The sequence below is a fragment of the Branchiostoma lanceolatum genome, chromosome 7, assembly GCF_035083965.1.
Source record: "Branchiostoma lanceolatum isolate klBraLanc5 chromosome 7, klBraLanc5.hap2, whole genome shotgun sequence".
NCBI lineage: Eukaryota > Metazoa > Chordata > Leptocardii > Amphioxiformes > Branchiostomatidae > Branchiostoma > Branchiostoma lanceolatum.
Window position 1 is genome coordinate 15,097,076 of NC_089728.1, and position 20,541 is coordinate 15,117,616.

The 20,541-nt window shown below is 44.3% G+C and overlaps 4 protein-coding genes across 4 annotated transcripts; 2 read left to right on the plus strand and 2 right to left on the minus strand.

The window, feature by feature from the left end:
* Positions 1-3,350: 3,350 nt before the first annotated feature.
* On the minus strand, positions 3,351-4,589 carry LOC136437846 (tripartite motif-containing protein 2-like). The gene has a single exon (XM_066432375.1). The coding sequence runs from the start codon at positions 4,481-4,483 to the stop codon at positions 3,461-3,463; it is 1,023 nt and encodes a 340-aa protein (XP_066288472.1). The 5' UTR covers positions 4,484-4,589; the 3' UTR covers positions 3,351-3,460.
* Positions 4,590-5,148: 559 nt separating this feature from the next.
* On the plus strand, positions 5,149-8,629 carry LOC136438387 (uncharacterized). Its single transcript, XM_066433157.1, has 3 exons — positions 5,149-6,320; positions 7,705-8,071; positions 8,155-8,629. Exons 1-3 carry the CDS (start codon positions 5,256-5,258, stop codon positions 8,568-8,570), a joined length of 1,848 nt encoding a protein of 615 aa, XP_066289254.1. The 5' UTR covers positions 5,149-5,255; the 3' UTR covers positions 8,571-8,629.
* Positions 8,630-10,369: 1,740 nt separating this feature from the next.
* Positions 10,370-11,645, plus strand: LOC136437845 (tripartite motif-containing protein 3-like). The gene has a single exon (XM_066432374.1). It carries the CDS (start codon positions 10,471-10,473, stop codon positions 11,548-11,550), a length of 1,080 nt encoding a protein of 359 aa, XP_066288471.1. The 5' UTR covers positions 10,370-10,470; the 3' UTR covers positions 11,551-11,645.
* A 1,355-nt stretch (positions 11,646-13,000) lies between these two features.
* On the minus strand, positions 13,001-16,344 carry LOC136437847 (uncharacterized). Its single transcript, XM_066432376.1, has 5 exons — positions 16,097-16,344; positions 14,971-15,116; positions 14,315-14,454; positions 13,772-13,821; positions 13,001-13,315 (listed from the first exon to the last, which is right to left on the minus strand). The coding sequence occupies exons 1-5, from the start codon at positions 16,262-16,264 to the stop codon at positions 13,124-13,126; spliced, it is 696 nt and encodes a 231-aa protein (XP_066288473.1). The 5' UTR covers positions 16,265-16,344; the 3' UTR covers positions 13,001-13,123.
* Between the last annotated feature and the right edge of the window lie 4,197 nt (positions 16,345-20,541).

A 20,541-nucleotide genomic window follows, 5' to 3' on the forward strand; every position in this document is an offset into this window, starting at 1 on the left:
TTGGGTCCCCCCAAAAATCAGCCCAGAATCCAGCCGTAACGGTTTCCTGTCGACAATTTTCGGTAACTTCCGGCCGCGTGACGTCACAATGCCCAAGCACATTGAGCCATGACCACGTCATCATTTCTTCGGATGCGTTCGGGATTTATCGGTCAGAATCGTGCATGTTCGGAAGATTTGAAATGATGGCTGGCCTCCAAGTGCTCAGATTTTCAATGAGTTACCACCACACAACGACATCACATTTTTGCTCCATGATGGTCGATATGTGATGGTATAGTGTTATCTAAACTTACTATGGACAGAAATCAGAAAAAAATTGATTTTGAATATATGACTTTCAGCGCCCTAATATTGCTTAGGTTGCCTTTAACGCCGTGCGAGCATGTATTTATACTCATGTATATGATGAAGAATTGTGCTAGAGTAACCCATTATCGTCCACTTCTGAATCTTTTCCCTTCTAGCGCTATGCTTGAAGAACATAGACCAGAAAAAAATGCACAGTAACTGTCCAAAGTAGTCTACAGACAAATGATATTGAAATCACTATGTCTGTCCGGCCACTTGCTTAACGCGATGGAAAAAAAAATGTTTATCTGTAAATTTCCCCCACATGCGCGGCACGTGGCGTTCATGTGGTAAACGCATGGCCATTATGTTTTGCCGCTGTACAAAAATTAAAGAGATGGCTAAGGATCATACTTATGATGTTCTTTATTGCTCATGAGAACAGGCTTTGGCATAATACACTGCGACATGTGGACATGAGCCAAACCGGACGTAAATAGGTTCTGCACGTAAATAGGTCATGTTACGTTATGTGATTGCAGCTTGAGCTAGGGTCGCGTGATGGGGAAGAAAACTGCATATATGTCTAACATTGGTAACCTCCCCTGCAAAGAGTACATTTCAAACCTCGAATCGCTAAAGATAGTTTGAATATCAAAGAGAGGTTTTACGTCAGCTACGTTTTGAAGTAATAGCTACCATGGCTACGAGTTAGCATCCTCGTCCACCAGGACCTTTCCGCTTGACGATACATTCCGCGAGCGATGTATCGTCAAGCGGAAAGGTCCTGGTGGACGAGGATGCGAGTTAGAAACACACGAAGTACGCGGTATCGAATTACATCTGAAATACATCATGCATGACGCTTCCAGGATAACTTGTTGTTACGTTTTCAGGAGTTTATTCTGTCTTGTCGCTGGATGTAAACATATTTAATTGTTTTGTATAAAGGAGAGTCATGACTAAGGATCATACTTATGTCGTTCTTTATTGCTCATGAAACGGACTTTTACATAATGCACCTCGATATGTTTGCATGACCCAAAGTGGACGATGATTGGTAGCCCACGATAACTGGTAGCGCTACGTTATCGCGATGAAATGTCGTTTCTGAGAGCCGAGAGGGGACATCCAAGTGGGCATATATAAGAGAATCGCATTGCATTCTTGGTAAGAAAAATGGCAACATGTTTATGCTGAAGCTGAAAGAGCGTATCAAGTCACAAAAAGGTATTGCCGTGCCATCTTGTCATCGAAGGAAACAATGTGGTTCTCTCGTGTTGTGGAAATCGTTTTTATCAACTGCGCATTAAATGCCTAGGGTAAACAACACACTGTTGATTTGTCCATCTTTTCATCAGTCTGTTGTCATGTCGTATGAATGTCTCAAGACAGATCCCACAGGACAGAGACTCCTCCGCAAAACTCCATCCTGTCCCAGACGCCATTTTATTTTGGTGTTTGGCCGTCCACGATATTTGCACTTGTTGAACAATGCTAGCACTGAGACGGATTCAACGATGTAGTAGGTGTGGATGCTTGTTACTACTAAAGAACATGAAAAAAAAAGAATGTCACCAGACAGCTAGAATTAACGTTGATAAGAAATCTGGGAGTGATGTTAGACACCATGTATGATATCGATTCAAAAGTGGGGGGTAGCTACCGTTACCGTTGGAAATAACGCATCACTAACAGTTATTTCCTGCTTGGAACGCCTGTGTGAGACCACACTGACTGGTGTTTTCCCAGGGTCACGTCCCTTCAGTCTGGTTTCTATACGTCACTATGTCAAGGTCAAGGGTTGCACCGACGATGGTAGAGTACTGTATGATCACTGTGTAATCAGTCGTGCTCTCTGTGGGCAACCGTTTCCAAAATCAGTTGAAATCTGGTGTAGTACGATTTACATAACTACTAAGTCAAGGATTAGTCATACTTCAACTATCTGTCATAACTGGGGCAAAGTCCTAGCTAGTTTAGGTTGTAGACCACAGTATTTCGCCTAGAGGGATTTATATGGTTAAGGACCCCAAAGTGAGAAGCTTAGACGCTTCAAAATTCACCATTCAGTATGTTGGGGTGCTCATGATTAATAAGGAACAATAAAAAGCAAACAAAAGAAAGATATCAGATAACTATAGAAGGATACAAAGTCACAGGAGGGGCTGCTACTGTTGATCTGTCGTAAATAATGCGTCATAACTTCGTGCCTGAAACGCCTGTGTGAGACCACGTTGAATGGTGTTTTCCCAGAGTTATGTCGCTTCTGTCTGGTTTCTATACGTCACCGTCTCAAGGTCAAAGGTTACACTTGAGCTGATATAAACAATGGCAATTATTGTCAGGCTGTTTCCTGTCAATAGTGCACAAAACGGATTATTGACAGGCTACGCAGGTATTGGTTTGGATCACTGTAGAGTGTAATGAAATTGGTGAAATGTTTCTATTGGTAATTGCATGGTCTGGTAAATCACGGGTTGTAAGGTGCAATCATATAAGTCATACCATTTCAGCTTTTCCCCGTGATTTTTTTTTGACAGGCTAAGACAAAACCGACCTTTGACGATCATTTACAACATCTTCCGTCACAAGACGGCTCAATCTTGTGCAAGACGTGGACTGTCCTAAGAATGTAAAAACGGCACATCCTCGCGTTGGTATTGACTAAGTTACCAATCACCCGAATAAACAGGACATATCACCTATATTTTGTGACTTTTATTATTTTTAAGAAAATATATGGAAGCCTAAATCTTATCAGCTACGCCACAAAACGAAAATAAATGCATCGATCTTGACATGCTTACAAATGTATCTTGGTTATATAAACGAGAAGATTTGACTACTGTTAGATATTTTAAGACTTGGCATTGTATGCAGCCATTCCTATAGTGCTATTCATTCATAAACATAAGTTGAAGTCCTTCATATGAGATAGACAATTGTTACATCACAAATGATTGTCTAAAACAATTAGATGATTTGCCAACTTTCCAATATTTTTTTTGCAAAGGCAGAATCCTCGGTGTTGGTTCTGCTAGCCACGACATATATATTGACTTACGTTCGGAGATCACTTTAAAACCTTTGGACGACCTCGTTTCTACATACACAGCTTGGTTCAGTAAGAAATAAACCTATTTCTCAATCGGTGACACAAAAAGAATCATTGTTTGATTGATTTTAAGTCGTTGTACGCAGTCTCCATCACCGTAAACGCTCTTAGTTTGACGTTAGACAAAAGCGTGACGACGGTCTGCCACCGAGTTTTCGTGGTGAAGACTTCTGACACCAACTCCCCGTTTACCAGTTGCTCCTTCTTGATCGTGTGTGGACGACAGAGAGTAACCGTGACTTCCAAAGGAGGCAAGTGGGGGTCTACCCGAGTTTGTTCCAGTTTATCCCTTAGTTCGTCTGGCTCATGACGGAGAAACTTGATCGCGTGTTTTTCTTTGGCCTGCTCGACTTCTTCGACGACGTCGGTCAAGTCTTTCAGCTGCAGTAGCACGGCTTCTTTCTTGGCGTTGACGTCCTTCATGATGTCTTGATAACTTTGCTCAACGTCGCTAAGAAGCCTGTCCTTGTTTTCGGCGAGTAGCTTCGCCCTTTCTGTGTACGAGTCCAGAATGCTCTTGTCACTTTGACGTTTGGCATCGGTGATCTGGTTCTCCAGGTGTCGAATATCCTTCAGGTACTCGCGACGTTCTTCTATCTGTCTCTTCTTCTCCTTCAGGAGTGGCGTGACCCTTGTCATTCGCTTCTCGACTGCCTGCTTCACTGGAACCACCTTATGCTCGCCGTGAGAATCTTCGAAGCACTGCGTGCAGATAGGTACGCCGCAATTTGAACTCTTACAGAAAAGTCGAAGCTCCTGAGAAGGGTGGTACTCACAGTGCTGTGCGACATCTTGCTCCTGGTCAGCTGGTAGCTCTGAGAATTTCTTACACAGCTCCGAGAGATGGTAGTTGTCCGGCAGGCCTGCGACACCGTCTGTCGGTAACGGCACCTTACGGCGGCAGAGAGGGCAGCTAAGTTCTCCGATATTAGCCGTCTCTGTCAGACACTCCTCACAGAATGTATGAAGGCAAGGTAGCGCTTTTGGGCGCCGGAACGTCTCCTGACAGATTCCACAGCACAGTTCTTCTTCCAGAATCTTCTGCTTGAAACTCCGTTCTGTCGCGGATGCCATTTCGGAACCTCTGGCGCGAGTTGTTTACTTCTTGGGGCAAGGGAAATGAGGGTTCGAGAGAGGGGCCTTGCTTATATACACGAAATGAGTCAGCGAAACTGCCCGAGGTGACGTATAGAAACTAGAATGCGGAATCCGATGTTGGAAAGCCCCGAAGGCAGTAGACAAAAACATTCGTTATGGCTTATTCAAATACAAGATTGTATTATTACCGTATACAATATATACGAATATTGTATGTCTCTCTCTGACGAACCCTATAGCTATGACTAACAACCTGAATCAACTGATTTTGGAAACGGTTGTCACGCAAGATAGGCCTGAGTACAAGTGATCATGCGGTATTTTACCATCGTCAGTGCAACCCTTGACCTTGACATAGTGACGTTTATTAGAAACCAGACTGAAGGGACGTGACCCTGGGAAAGCACCATCCAACGCGGTCTCCCACAGGCGTTTCAAGCACGAAGTTATGACGCGTTGTTTACAACAGATCAACAGTAGCAGCCCCTCTTGTGAATTGATATCATATTAGTGCTCCAATATCACTCCAAGACTTTTCATCACAGTTAATTCTGTTTGGAGACATTCTTTAGTTTTATAGTAATCATAAATACCCGAAGCTACTAAATGGTTGAGTCCACCTCCGGGATTCCCAACCTGAGTCATCAGCAGACTTGTCTGTACTTGTATATATAACATTACATGTGATACTGTTCAACAGTTACGAGTAGTTGTACAAATATCGTGGCCGGCCAAACTCCAAAATAAAATGGCGTCTGGGGCAGGATGGGGTTTTCCGGAAGAGTCGCTGTCCTGTGGGGTCTGTCTGCAGACATTCATACGACCAAAAATCTTGCCGTGCGGACATACCTTCTGTGAAGAGTGTCTCCGAGAGGTAGCGAAAGGGGGTCTTCGCTGTCCAAACTGTCGTACTCGTGTACCACTAAAGGGTGGCGTCGAGGCCCTGCCGAACAACTACCAAGTCACAGAATTGTGTGAGAAGTTCTCCGAGCTAGCAGCTGCCCGGGATGTGTCACAACAATGGGACGCAGCTTGCGAGCGTCATCCGACAGAGAAACTCAAACTCTTCTGTCAGACCTGCGAGGTACCCGTCTGCAACCAGTGTCTGGACGACAGCACTCACAGAGGCCACAAAAACGTCATCACGGTTAAACAGGCCGTCGAGAAAAAGATGACGACCGTCACCCCAATACTGAAGGAGAAGAAGCGACAGATAGAAGAACGCCGAGAGTACCTGGAGAAACTCAGCCATCTTGAGGAGCAAGTTGACGAAGACAAGGGTCAAAGCGAGCAGGCTATCACCGACTCGTACGAAGAAATGGCGCGACTGCTCTCCGCGAACAAGGAAGAACATCTCGCCAGCGTTCGGGAGGGACACGGGTACAACATGGAGGTCATCAACGAGCGTAAAAGCGAGGTGCAGCAGCAGTTACAAGAGATAAACAACGTCTACCAGGAGGTCGAACAGGCCATAGAGAACGCTGGGATCGCCTTTCTCAGTGATGAACCAGAAGAGATGCGCTGGAAGCTTGAGCAAATCCGTGTAGACCCCATGCCTGGTCACCTGACGGTCAAGGCCGTTGTGTTCCGTCCAGACGAGACCAAGAGGGGGCAGCTGACCATCGGGAGTTTGGGATCAAGAGACTTTCCCATGGATACTCAATGGAAGACTGTCCTGTACAAGTTTCTGACTTCAGTTGGAAACGTGTGCTCTTATGGAAGAAACACTGAAGACGAAGAGACCACAATCCCTCTCATGGGGACCGAAACGCCTGAAACTGTACGCCTGAATGATTCTTTTTCGTCTCCAGACTAAGACTATGAACTGATATTGATACATTCAAATATAGTGTTGTTCCATGACGGCGAGGTAAATAATTATGTTCATTTAAAAAAAGTGTAATAGTTCTGATTATCTTAATCAATAAACAGAAGCATAATTCAGATGAAACTTCATTAGTAAGAGAAAGTATAAGATTTTGTACACATTCACATGTTTATATTTTTTCTATGATATCGGTCTTATTAATCTGAATAACGTGATTTCACAAATATCAATGATATTTTTTCTAAGCGTTTTACAAAATGTTGTGTTCTGTATTATTATGTGCTGAGGATTGTGGTCCCTTAGCTTTTCTGGACCCCTTTTTCAACTACCATGGTAAATCTTAGAAAAAGATCGTGTTATGTTAGCTAGGATGGTCATTTGCACTGTTGTAATCTGAAGTAGATATGTTTGTCGTTATTGATTGATTTATTTTCGTATGATTACGCAATGTTAAACGATTATCATCAAGAATTCCAGGGCAATTTATGTACTCAAAGCATGGTACAGTGTTCATTATCTGAACACTAAATACATAAACTTGAAGCTTTTAAGTTTAATTGCGCTGAATATTCAATAAAATGTATATATGAATCTTGCAGAGTTGTCGATCGTATTAATGACTTTTGAACATAAAAAGTACATAATCTAGAATTGTAGTTTTAAGTGGCTGCCACAGCAAAAACGACAATGGCACAATGAGGAAAAGAAGACGATATATATAACTGTTGCATGTCACCAACTTAGCTGTGAACCTTGACCCCCAAAACTGTGACGTGTTGAAGCCACAATATCGGGACGTGACTCTGGGAAACACCCGAGTGCTGTGGTCTCACTCAGCCGTTCTGAGTCAGCGGTGGATAGAAATTTTCACAAAGTCAGCCTTCGTCCCCAATCCATATATACTTGTTGAGATCACTGATTTATCAAAGATATAGGGTTGGTCAGCAGCATCGTATATATTGTATACTATATTGGTACAATCTTGTATCTAAATCCCCAGAAAATGCCAGATGTCAGTTTGTCTACTGGCTTTGGAACCTTCCAACATCCGGTTCCGCATTCTAGTTTCTATAACGTTACGTCAACTCGTGCAGTTTCGCGGACACGTTTCGTGTATATAAGCAAGGCCCTTCTCTCGAACCCTCATTTACCTTGTAAACAACGCGCTAGAGGTTCCGAAATGGCATTCGTGACAGAACGGAGTTTTAAGCAAAAGATTCAGGAAGAAGAGCTGTGCTGTGGGATCTGTCAGGAAACCTTAAGCTTCCGGCGCCCAAAAGCGCTACCTTGCCTTCATACATTCTGCGAAGAGTGTCTGACAGAGACGGCTAATATCGAAGAACTTAGCTGCCCTCTCTGTCGCCGCGAGGTGCCGTTACCGACGGACGGTGTCGCAGGCCTGCCGGACAACTACCATCTCTCGGAGCTGTGTAAGAAATTCTCAGAGCTACCGGCTGACAAGGAGCAAGATGTCGCACAGCACTGTGAGTACCACCCTTCCCAGGAGCTTCGTCTTTTCTGTAAGAGTTCAAAATGCGGCGTTCCTATCTGCACGCAGTGCTTCGAGAATTCCCACGGTGAGCATAAGGTGGTTCCAGTGAAGCAGGCAGTCGAGAAGCGAATGACAAGGGTCACGCCACTCCTGAAGAAGAAGAAGAGACAGATAGAAGAACGTCGCGAGTACCTGAAGGATATTCGACACCTGGAGAACCAGATCACCGATGCCAAACGTCAAAGTGACAAGAACATTCTGGACTCGTACGCAGAAAGGGCGAAGCTACTCGCCGAAAACAAGGACAAGCTTCTTATCGACGTTGAGGAAAAATATCAAGACACCATGAAGGACTTAACGCCAGGAGAGACGCCGTGCTTAAGCAGCTGAAAGACTTGACCGACGTCGTCGAAGAAGTCGAGCAGACTAAAGAAAAAAACGCGATCAAGATTCTCCGTCATGATCTTGAGCCAATCGAACTTCAAAATAAACTGGAACAAACTAAAGTAGACCCCCACATGGCTCCTTTGGAAGTCACGGCCTCTATCTACCGTCCACACAAGGTCAGGAAGGAGCGACTGGTAAACGGGGAGTTGGTCGTTACGCGTCTACGCGTAAGACGAAGCTTTGGTAGATTCAGGGAGACGCACTCCGGGCGCGAAGCCCCCGTTCCCGTCACCCGTTCCGACCCCGACTTGGCCATGGAGTCGCAACGGTTGAAGGAATTTTGTCAAGGTCTTTAAACGTAACAGGCAATCTCACATACGGTCCGTGACGTCTTGTCAGTATTTGCCTCCACACTGTACCTTCCCAGCGGTTTCCCAGAGTCCAGAAGGTCAGTAGTGGCAGGCAGACATATATGATCATTGCCCGGCTTACGAACTTGCAAATGAATGGGGTTACTCAATTACTCAAGTGACATCTTATCAATGCTGGATGACAAAATAGAGGTGCTGTGATCTCCACGAAGTTTGTAATTAGTTCTTTAGTTGTTAATAGCCTTTGAGCCCGCCACATGGGGCAGAGTTTGGTGGGGATAGCGGGGCGAAAAACGGGGCATATGATAAAACGGTCACGATCTTCCCCACCAACCTCTGCATGAGGAGTAATCTCCACCACGTTTAATGGTATAGTTTTTTGGGCGACGCCTCAGGGCGAGTCAAATTTCCGTGTGTGATTGTTAGCTCTTATTCACACAAGACTATGTATGCTTAAACATGGGCATCCAAAGATTTCAGAGTGACACCCCAATGTAAGCGGAAATCATGGAGGAAAAATGCTATTTGTACCAATACTGAGGATTCTGACATTGGAAAAGGTATTGAGAAGCTTATCTAATTATTCTCAAAACAACAATAATTATAGGTTTCTGTCTCTTATGAATGGATAGAGCTTATGCTCATAAATGGATAGTATTAAGTTACAATTCAATACAATTTTGTCCAAGCCTTGAAATATCTACCTGTAGTCAAATGTTCTCAACATTTCAATCTAACGCTACATTCTTGTAACATGGGACTGTTTAAAAAAAAATTGTATTCTATTTTCCTTTCGTGACGTAGCTGTTAACGTTAAGGCTAAAGTTTCTAATTGTTTTTGAAAACAACAAAGTATCAAAATAGCCGCCATGTCCTGTTTGATAGCCTGATTAGCGACTCAGTCAATACCAATATGAGAATATGCTGTTCACGTTTGACACTAGTATAGACTGAGATATATGGTGCTTTTTAGTTGAAACTAATTTACATAATCAACTGTGCGGCTCATGATATAAATCCGTAGTCATCACGATGTTGTAAAAGTCAGTAAACAGGCGATCTCACATACGGTCCGTAAAGTCTTGTCATTATTTACCTTATCACACCGTATCTGCCATACAGTTTCGCAGAGTCAGAATGTCAGTATATGGGCAGGCAGGCATACTCATTAACTTACGGACTTTCAAATGGGCGTGTCAACTCGCTGCTCGGGTGACATCATGGTTTCCCAGAGTCCAGAAGATCAGTAGGGGCAGGCAAGAATAATCATTAACTCACGAACTTGCAAATGGACGGGTCTACTCACTGCTCGGGTGCCATCGTTTCAATACTGGATGGCAAAATAGAGGTGCCGTGAGCCCCAACACATTTTTATGGTGTGTTTTTTCGCGTGTGTGTGTGTGTGTGTGTGTGTGTGTGTGTGTGTGTGAAACACGTTTTCAAATTTTTCTTGAATGTGTCAAATCATTACCCAGAAGACTTTGCCGTGCACTTGTAACTTACGTCACAGTCGAGCAAAGGTCACTTGTTTTGTTAGGGCTCATGCGCTGGGCAATAAAATCTACGTGGATTATAAAGTACACCTAGTTGGTTGAAAGAAGGTCGATCATATTCTCAAAGCTCATAAGCTCGAGAGGAAAGAGGACCCGGCCCAGTCTCTGCTACTGCATGCCTACATAACGGCAGCATGTGTGTCTAGGATTCTCATTTACCGTGGCATTCGCTGACAGCGTCGGTGACTATCGGACTTTCCAACATCTAGTTCCGCATTCTAGTTTCCATATGTCAAGTGAAAGTTGATGACTCACTTCGTGTATATACGCAAAGTCGTTTTCTCGAATCCTCATTTTCCCTGAGCAACTAGCGTCTAAGGTTCCAAAGCAAAATGGCATCTGCGGCAGAGAAGATTCTGGAAGAGGGGCTGTGCTGTGGAATCTGTCATGACACTTACCAGCACCCCAAAATGCTACCTTGCCACCATACATTCTGCAAGGAGTGCCTTACAGAGGTAGCTAAACTTGGAGACCTTTGCTGCCCTACCTGCCGCCATATGGTGTCGTTACCGACAGACGGTGTCGCAGGACTGCCGAACAACTTCGATCTAGCAGGGATGAGTGAGAAATTCGCCGGGCTACCAGCTGACCAGGAGCGAGATGTCGCACAACACTGTGAGCACCACCCCTCCCATGAGCTTCGACTTTACTGTAAGAGCTCAAAATGCGGCGTACCTATCTACATACAGTGCCTTGAAGATTCTCATCTCGACAGGCGTAGAAAACATGACATTGTTACAGTGAAGGAGGAGGTCGAGAATAGAATGACGGGGGTCAACCGGTCGCTGGAAGAGAAGAAAAAACAAATAGAAAAACAGAGCGAGTACTTGAAGGAAATCCAAGACTTTGAGAAGAAGATCAAGAAGGAGCAACGTGAGAGTGAGAAGAGCATTCAGGACTCGTACGCAGAAAGGGTGAAGCTACTAACAGAAGACAAGGACAGGCTTCTTAACGACATACAGCAAAGTTATCAAGACATCAAGAAGGACGTCGCCGCCAGGAAAGACGCCGTGCTACAACAGCTGAATGCCTTGGCCGACGTCGTCGAAGAAGTCGAGCAGGCCAAAGAAAAACATGCTATCAAGATTCTCCGTCATGAACTTGAGCCAAAGGAACTTCGGGATAAACTGGAACAAACTCAGGTAGACCCCCACTTGCCTCCTTTGGAAGCTGCGGTCAGCCGCTTTCGTCCACACAAGATCAAGAAGGAGCAACTGGTGAACGGCAAGTTGGTGACAAAAGACTTCACCAGTCGGAGGCAGACTGTCGTCACGCGACTGTCTGATATGCGCGATATTGCCAGAGCAAGGTTTCGCAGAATAACAGAGAGGCACTCCGGGCGCGCGCCCCCTGTTCCTGCCTCCCGTTCCCGTTCCGCTCCCAACTTGAATCGTTGGAGCACTGATTGCTGAGTTAGTGATTGAGAAATAGGCTTACCCCTTATTCAACAACATGGTCCTCCGAAGATTTCAAAATGACACCCCAATCAATGTTAAAATTGTGGATGAACAATTGTTTTGAAAAATACAATGTACATGTACCAAAGTAGCATAATAGCCATTATGTCCTGTTTGGTAGGCTAATTGGCGACTTAGTCAATGCTGACATGAGATGTACTGTTTGACACTAGTATGGCGCTTTCCATTTGAAACCGACTCCAAATGTTCCGCTGCTCATCATATACATCCGTAGACCCGTAATCAGGACATCAAATCTCACATACAGTCACGCAAAGTCCGCACAGTCTTGTCAATATTTGCCTCCACACTGTACCAGCCCAGCAGTTTCCCTGAGTCCAGAAGGTCGGTATGGGCAGGTAGGTATAACCATTAACTAACGAACTTGCGATTGAGCGGGTCTATTCGCTGCTCGAGTGACATCATTCCAATACTGGATGGCAAAATAGAGGTCACGTGATCCCCACCACGTTTCATGGTAAAGTTTCTTTTTTCGAGTATGTGTTTGAGAAACATGTTCTTATTTTTCTTAATAAAATATGGCAAATCATTACCCAGAACACTTGGCCCAGCACATTTAAATTTCGTGACAGTCAAGCAAAGGTCACTCATTTTGTTAGAGCGCATGCGCTGACCAATAAAATCTACGTGGTTAATAAACCTAGTTACTGTGAAATGATCCTTGAGTCAGCGATTGAGAAGTAAGCTTATCTCTTATGAATAAAGGCTATGCATGTTGAAATACCGTCGTCCGAGGTCACTCAACGATTTGAAGTCGATGAAACAATGACTCTGGAGCCAGCCATTGGGAAATACGTTTATTATCTATATCGAACCAAGCCATTGGTGGCCCAAATATGTCAAGAGGGCACGCCAAGTTTTCGAAAAACAAAACTCAAAAGCATCAAAGTAAGTCATACAGGACTGATGCTATTTGTTCAAGTGGTAAAGATTCCACTTCCGTCAAGCGATATTGTAATATAGTAATTTGTCAAATTACACTGTACCATGTACAATTGTCGAACAATCAAGTTTATTCTTTCCTTCATATTATCACTTTACTATTTCATGCGTATGTCTTGATCGTATGGCTTTTAAATACTGAATACAATCCTGACAAACCTTTTAACATGCCGTCCTGAAGTCAGAACGTTTGCAATGTACATTTCAATGTACATATTCAAGTACAATTCTTTTTATAATATAACAATTTTTAGTACTCTATCTGTCAAGTATGATGAATGTATCTTTCTGTTGTAACGCAGCTAATGAAGTTAAGCCTATGTCATCCGACATGTGTCATTTGTTGAAACCATAAATAGTAAAATATCCAATAGTTACCTTCACCATTAAGGTTATGTTTTCAGTTGCGTGTCTTAAAACGATTAGATTTTGGGCCCTTAACGACTTGTTTAAGTACTGCAGCGGAACGTCCGGTTTTGATATCTCATGTTCTATACATGCTGTAGTCGTGATTTTTTAATGGTAGATTGCTCTTTTTTGTCATAAAGTAGCTTAGAAAACGTCCTCATGAAGAGTTGATGGATCTATATCTGGAATCTGTGCGTCTTGACATTCTTGCTGGAGATGTAGCTGTCTTCTTGACGGCGGAGGGTGACTCAGGGCTGTCTACTCTCTCCGGGATGAGCTCGGTCACGTGAGCAAGGGCGAGCTCCTCTGATTGGCTGTCGGTCTTACCCAACAGCCTTTCAGGAAGACTCTGTAACAAGGAAGAGGCAAATCACAAAATGATGTCGGCAGATGACAATACGTCATCTGGACATGGAGACAGCGTTAGCAACTGATCATGAATACCCCTGAGAATTGTAAAAGAAGCAACGGAGCCATTATCACGCTTTCTTCTCATATTATGAGGACATAGTCTCTACACTATGTCAAATCATTTGCAAATTTCACTTTCAAAAATATACGTAGTGCATTAGTTGCGAGCTAGAGGTCACAGTTGGTAGTGCTGTGTATGGACAGGGAGGTTTTATACACTGGTCCAAAGTAACGGACACACGAAATGCTGCCAACACAACTGCAAGTTAACGCATTGAAGTATTGAAGCAAAGTACGTTTACACAAGATACTAGCAACGAATAGGATTCTGAGGTATTCGTTCTGCCGTTTTCGTGATTACTGTTGGACGAAATCTTCACCAAAACAGACTTACCGCTATGATCTCCGCTGGCCGCAATGCCTGGTCCCTCACGTAGGTGACAGCTGTTGTGGGAAAATGGAATGATAACAGTGTACCAATGATACTAAGGGTGTGCATGGTAGAATCAAGACTAGCGCTAGCATCAGTAGCTTGAACACCAGGAACAGTACAGGCAAGAGTGCTGAAGTGTATATAACGTTATACATGTGTAGTTGTTAGCCGATTTCGTACCAAAAGGTACTATCTGTCCCTTTCATAACAGCGCGCCAAACCTTGAGCATGATTTGATTACCTTATCCCTGCTGCCTGACTCTGTAACAAGTAGGGTATCGGGTGCCAAACGACTACTTCTGCGTGCTGTTCAGTAGGTTAAGAAACTAGCACACTTATACGAGTTTGAGTTCTGCACTTGAATATAGCCTATTGCTAGGTACATATGGACGGATGTGAACGGTTGAGAGAAGATTCAGACAATAGAATGCTGAAATTGTATAGATAATACATACATAACGTTAATACATATAAGAGGAATTATTTCTAAACCAGAAAACCTACCCGATGCTTGTTGTATTGTGTACACCGCACCGATGTCTTGTGGGAGATCTCCCCACGTCTCCTCCGAGTAGTACACAGGTAGGGAGGGACGGAGTTTCAAGACACCGCTGTTGTTGTCTTCCCTCACCAAGATAAGACGTCTAGTGAGAAAGTGAAAGAAAGACGATCCGTCAACACCTTCTTGAGTTATTCTCTTTCAAACTCTTTGAAACAAAATTGACCCCTGCAGTTCCAAAAAATCCGCTGGGGCCCAAACCTACATGACTTAATCTCCCGCCAAAGAGCTATCTACCACTCAAAAATGACCATAGCATGTCCAGAACACAATAGATTAAAACGTAAGTTCTGCTACAATAACTTTGAAAGTCGCCAAAATCTACAGTTATCATTTTGAGGCCACAAAACCTACCCACCTACCCTGAAATATGAAGACAATTCATCCAGGCATTCTCGAGTTATCGTGTTCACACACACACACACACACACACACACACACACACACACACGCGCGCGCGCGCGCGCGCGCGCGCGCACACACGCTCCCTAAAACATAACCTTCTTGGCGAAGGTAAAAATGGGAGGGAAATATTAGGTGTTTTCTGTTTTATGTGTCTCATTTCTAGTTCCCTACATACTGCATAGTGCACAGTTCTGACCTGCCGGATAGGACGCCGAGACAGAAGATATCCTGGAGGCTCTTCCGGAGGTTTTGCGGGTTGGTGTAGGCGACCGTTGCAGTGTCCTTCAACCCCAGCAGCCAACCAACGTACGAACGGTAGTGGGACACCGTCACCATGGAAACCTAGCGATAGATGACGTCATTGTTATATATTTAGATACCAAGGCTGTTAAACCAAGCTTAAGGAGGTTAATTTTAACCTCCTTGGTTAAACAAGCTTGCTCAAATGTCACCTAATATCCCATGTCTTTATTGTCATAGTGAGTGACAGACGAGTTTTCAAAACGATTCTAAAAGTACCCCTTTCCCAGAGATAAAACGTTATACTTTGCGAGTTTGAAAAACGTATGAAAGCATACACGGTACTTTAATCTTATATATCAAAATCACATTGTGTTTATTATTCTAATGTACAGATTTTAGCACGTCTTTCGTCGTCTGTTGGAGGCATGTGCCCTTTGCCCTATCGTAAGGGTACCTGGGATCAAGGACATTATATAATGTCCTTGCTGGGATAGGGGCAAAAGTCATTTATCTTTGTTGTGACTCCTGCTTCAGTACAGCATACACAGAAAGTATTGCATAAGACGTTCTAACAAGGCATACGGCATTACGTAAGATAGGTTTGCGATCCCTGAACTACACTTTGATAAACACAAATCATATCATCAAAAACGCCTTCAGGTACACCTGTCTATGCAGTGTAACGTTATTTGTGGAATAATTGTCTAGATTACCGCGACTTGCTAATTCTCACCTTGGTGCAAGAGGCGCTGTTTGTACCTCTGTATGTATACATTTATGTGCACACACTGGTATTATATGGATAGTGAAAACCTTCTGTGTCAGGTGTTCTTGTTAACACGTAGAATGGCTGCTAGACGTCACATTGTACTTTTATGTTTATACAATGCAACAAGGAGCCACATGTCTGACTGATAAGGGGCAATTTGGTCCCATGTGTACGCGATGACAAGCTAACGTTAGATGTTACAGGCCAGTGGTCACTGTTTCTAGATCTCTTGACTAAAATGTGCGATACTTCAGCAACGTTGCCCACTCTGCGTGCCGAGAATAACCCCGTTACGTGACGCATGACCCACCTTGCGGTCCTGCTCGCCCCTCTGCCCGCCCAGAGGGTTGTCCTTTGTGATGGTGATTGTCGTGGTACTGCTACTGTTCCCGCCGCCTTTCTTACCCGTCGGGCTCGGGAGGTTCAGGCCCTGGAGGGACTTGGGCCGGCGGAGCGTCCCGCTCATTGCGCCGTTCATGCAGGAAGTTCGCAGCGATCGGAGAAGCGATGTGCGCTACAATACTCCGACTCTTGCCTCCCCCCTGCAGGTACGCTTCTTGCGCGATCGATTGAGTGTGTTTGCTTAGCTCAGTCCACATTTACATACAATACCGCAGTGTGTATCTTATAATTTACTAATTACATAGTAATCAGAGGTGATCATCCTCTGTAACGGTAGAGAACTATGCCAGACAAATATGCTGTTTTTGCTAAAAGAACATTTTTCTTTTGTGTGTACTAGTATGAAATAAATGTCACCCCCTGTAGTGTAACTGAGGCTTGTCGTGACCACGGCGTTAAACATTAACTTCTACCGGTGTCACCCCAAGTCAATGGCCCCGATCAACTTCCTAAATAATGATTCTGTATGAAAGCATTCAACATCATTAACTTCTCAATGGTCACAAACGCAATACTACAGTGGCTCAGGAGAATTTGCTAAAACAACGTTAATCTCCTTGGTTAAAATCTCTTGTGGTCTCGGCTTTAGTTTCAGCGTAATACGATCCCACTTTTCTTTATGAGCAAGGCGTGGTATTTGATATCCGTGGCGCCAGATATGACGCAATGGAACAGGAGTGCATGTGATCTGATATCCCCGTGAGTCGCCACGCATTTTCAACAAGAAACAAGAACTAGAACTTCTGCTGAAGTACCAATGGAAGCCACAAGGAGGTCCATAATGTAATCATTCCTTCGATAAGTCAAGACCTAAGCGTTTGTCAAAATTCACAACAATCCACCACATTCTTGAGTTATGCTGTTCAACTGCAATCGCCGGTTCTTGCCCTTGTTGTATTTCTCTCCCGTACAAGGAAATTTTTGTTGATGACATTTTCTGTCCAAAAAACTATTTCGGGGGATGGTTAAATTCTGCACGTGGTGATTTGGAATTGTCTATTACTACACGGGGATATGTTGGGAATAGTCCATTTTTACAAGGGGAATTATAAGATGAGGGGTGACATCTTGTGCGTTTGCTCGCAAATATCAGCTTTCTGATCACAACATTTCTATGATGTACCATTATTGCCAACAAACAAGTCTTGTCTTGAGGTGAACTGATTTGTGGCGTACATTGAGTTCTAATGGCGTTGAAAAAACTCAGACTCGTGACTACCGTAGTGGTAATTTTATTTAAAGTTCCCAAGAAACCCGAGTAGGAAGTATGCACCTTTGCAAAGACAACACAGCAATAACTACACAATACTCTAAGTAACAATGCTACAACCAGGCGTGGTACCTGAACCCCGTGTTAATGAACTAAGCATACACACACACACACACACACACACACACACACACACACACACACACACACACACACACACACACACACGCACACACACACGCACACACACACACACAGACCACCGTGCACAGACACACACACACACAAGCACACACACACACATACACACACACACACACACATACACACACACACACACACACATACACACATATATAAACACATAGCACACACACGAACACACGCACAGAGACATCCACACAAGCACAAGCAAACACACATACAGGCACACACGCACATACACGCTAACACACCTGTGGCCAACGTCATTGTGGGCGGCGGTCGCCTGTATGAGATCGACCGACTTGTCACAGCTAAGCATCGTATGAAGCATAAAATAGTCAGAAAAAAAGGGAAAGAAGAAAATATCTCCCCATAGTTTGAGTTAGTTTTTTTTTTCAAATTCCAGAATCAGTTTTGTGGTTCGTGCTATATCGTTGGGGGCTCGGTCACCTTCGTCGTACGATTATTCGGTTTACAAATTTCGATACGGTTCTACGGAAGCCTTTTCCGTCAAAAGACAGCTGACTTTTGTACGAGACACCCATGACTGCACTAGCCTGAGTACCATCCTCTGTAATGACCACTGGCTCAAAAAAAACCGCTTTATAACCATGCATTGATAGTCAGCGATATTTTGAGCCAGCGGTCACTACGGGGGAATGGTACTAAGGCTACGACTGCCCAATTTGCTGTTGTAAACGTATCGTACGACGATTGTGACCGGGTCCATACGTCAAGGTTTTTCTCCACCCAAGCAAAACCGAATCAGAACTGTGACAAGGGTCGGTCTCACTGGCTGCAGACCACACAAGTGAGCTCCCTCCCATCCACGTAGTTGGGACATGCCAGGGCGCCACATGCAGCCTCCGCGGGGAAGAAGAGCGCTCCGTTGTCGTCCTTATTTTCCCCACCCTTCTCCACTTCGGGCGTCTTATCCATACAGACGAACTCCTTGGCTCCGGGGTTTTTGTAGGCCCCTGCCATCAGGTACCCGTCGTACTCCGGGAACCAGCCGGCCGGGCAGGTTTTGCGTGCGGGGATCATCAGCTGGTTGCTGCGGCGCTTGTTGTGGCAGACTGCACACGGGACGTGCTTGTCGTGAAGCCGGGGGGTGGAACTGAACGGGACAGGATTGAGCAACTGGTACTGAGCACCGTATACTCGCGCTGAGATCATCCATCTGAGTCCATCTTGGTACTCTCCCCACTCTGGGTTCTTTGGGAGACAGAGGTAGTTGGTCCCGCCGCCTGTCTCAAACCCGTCCGTGCCACCTGCCACACCTGCAAAAACGCAAAACTCTTGACTTATTAACTCAACACATTACGCTCGGATATCAAAGTAAGAAATGTCCTCTCGCAATATTTTGATTTTGTATTAAGGGTCGATCGTGTGGAATCAGAGGTCCGAAGGACACTCCATGTAACGGAACGACGTTGGCAACGTTGTCATCGGCCCTTTGCCATCTCATATCGCCGCGTCAGTAATGCCATTCTGTTATATATGTTTTGAATATGGAACTTTTTGCGTTGCTGGCAGAGTGGCGGGTTTTAAGATGTCCTCCATTCTGCCCACCCTTCCTTTTCGTCCAAGCTGCAGACAGGTTGAGCCTCGTCAGATGGCGCTTCATGCAAGGCCAGGAGATCGCATTTCGCCATTGCCCATGGCTGACTAATGGTTGGTAAATGTGTATGCGCAGACTGATGATAATCCCATTCATTTTGGCAATCTAAACGGCATCCGAGAAGGTTTGATTTTTACCTCGACTGGTGAAATTCACAGGACAATAGTGGGGCCATTAGCTATCATGCAGCAGGGCGGCAAAAACTGACGGTTTTCATGCAAGATATACATATGTGACGATTGATGGGGAGGGCAGGGCTTAACGAAGTCTATACACGTCATTACACGTACAACCACCATTTCATCCTCACCATTATCTAAAGGTTGCGTAGCCAGCTTTAAAAAAAATCTTGTTTGTAAGAATACTAGTACACAACTTACCAGAGTAAATCGTTGATGCAGTAGAGGGGCAGGCCTTTCTTCCCCAACGGATGTAAATAGCTCCGCCTATAGGAAACGTATCATGTCACATGTCAGTTTCACTCGACAAGCGACCATAACGGCCGAAAAGGGCTTCGAGATTAGATTAGACGAATGACTCGGATGGTCCCCTGTACCCGGTCAACTTTGTGGCTTCTGGGCTAGGCCGGAACTACAACCCCGACGGGCATCGACGCACTGGGTCCGAAGCATTACGAGTCATTTGCACTTTGCAGAATAAACTGCCTACGACATGGTGTTCCACCGAAAAAAGTTTCAAGACTAAAGTTCCCCGAACACATTATCTTCGCCAAATAATTAATGCTTATTATGGATAGTGATTAATATTCACATGCTTTAATATCACCATCTGCAAATTTGACCATACATCATGCCGTTTGGAAGTTATGACGGGTGGGTCTACATAGGTTAAAATCATTTGGTGGTACAGGAATAGTATATGTGTCTAGTGTGCTGATATATGTTATAACTGGTCATGAAAAAATATGAGTATATTGATATTACATGGGCCACAAATGTTTGATATTGCAGTGTCGTAAGTTGAAAGTGATGACGAAAACTATTTACCTGTTGCTTGTCCTCTTTTCACAGGTGTGTCCTAGGAAAAGAAAGGATGGATTAATTCGGGTAGGATTTTGAATACAAATAACTGAACCAATAAATGCTGGACCAAAATTCTAACATTTACTTCAACAAAGTGTCTAGTGACGTGGGTTTTTTCATCCTTTTTTCGTACCTGGGCCTCAGGAGCATCGCTGTCCGAACTTTCAAGATCACCTCGCAAGTCTGGGAGAGAGAGAGAAACGAACAGACTTAAACTGTGCATGTTGAACAAGACGACAAACAAGTCTGTCCACACCAATCATGTCATAAATACT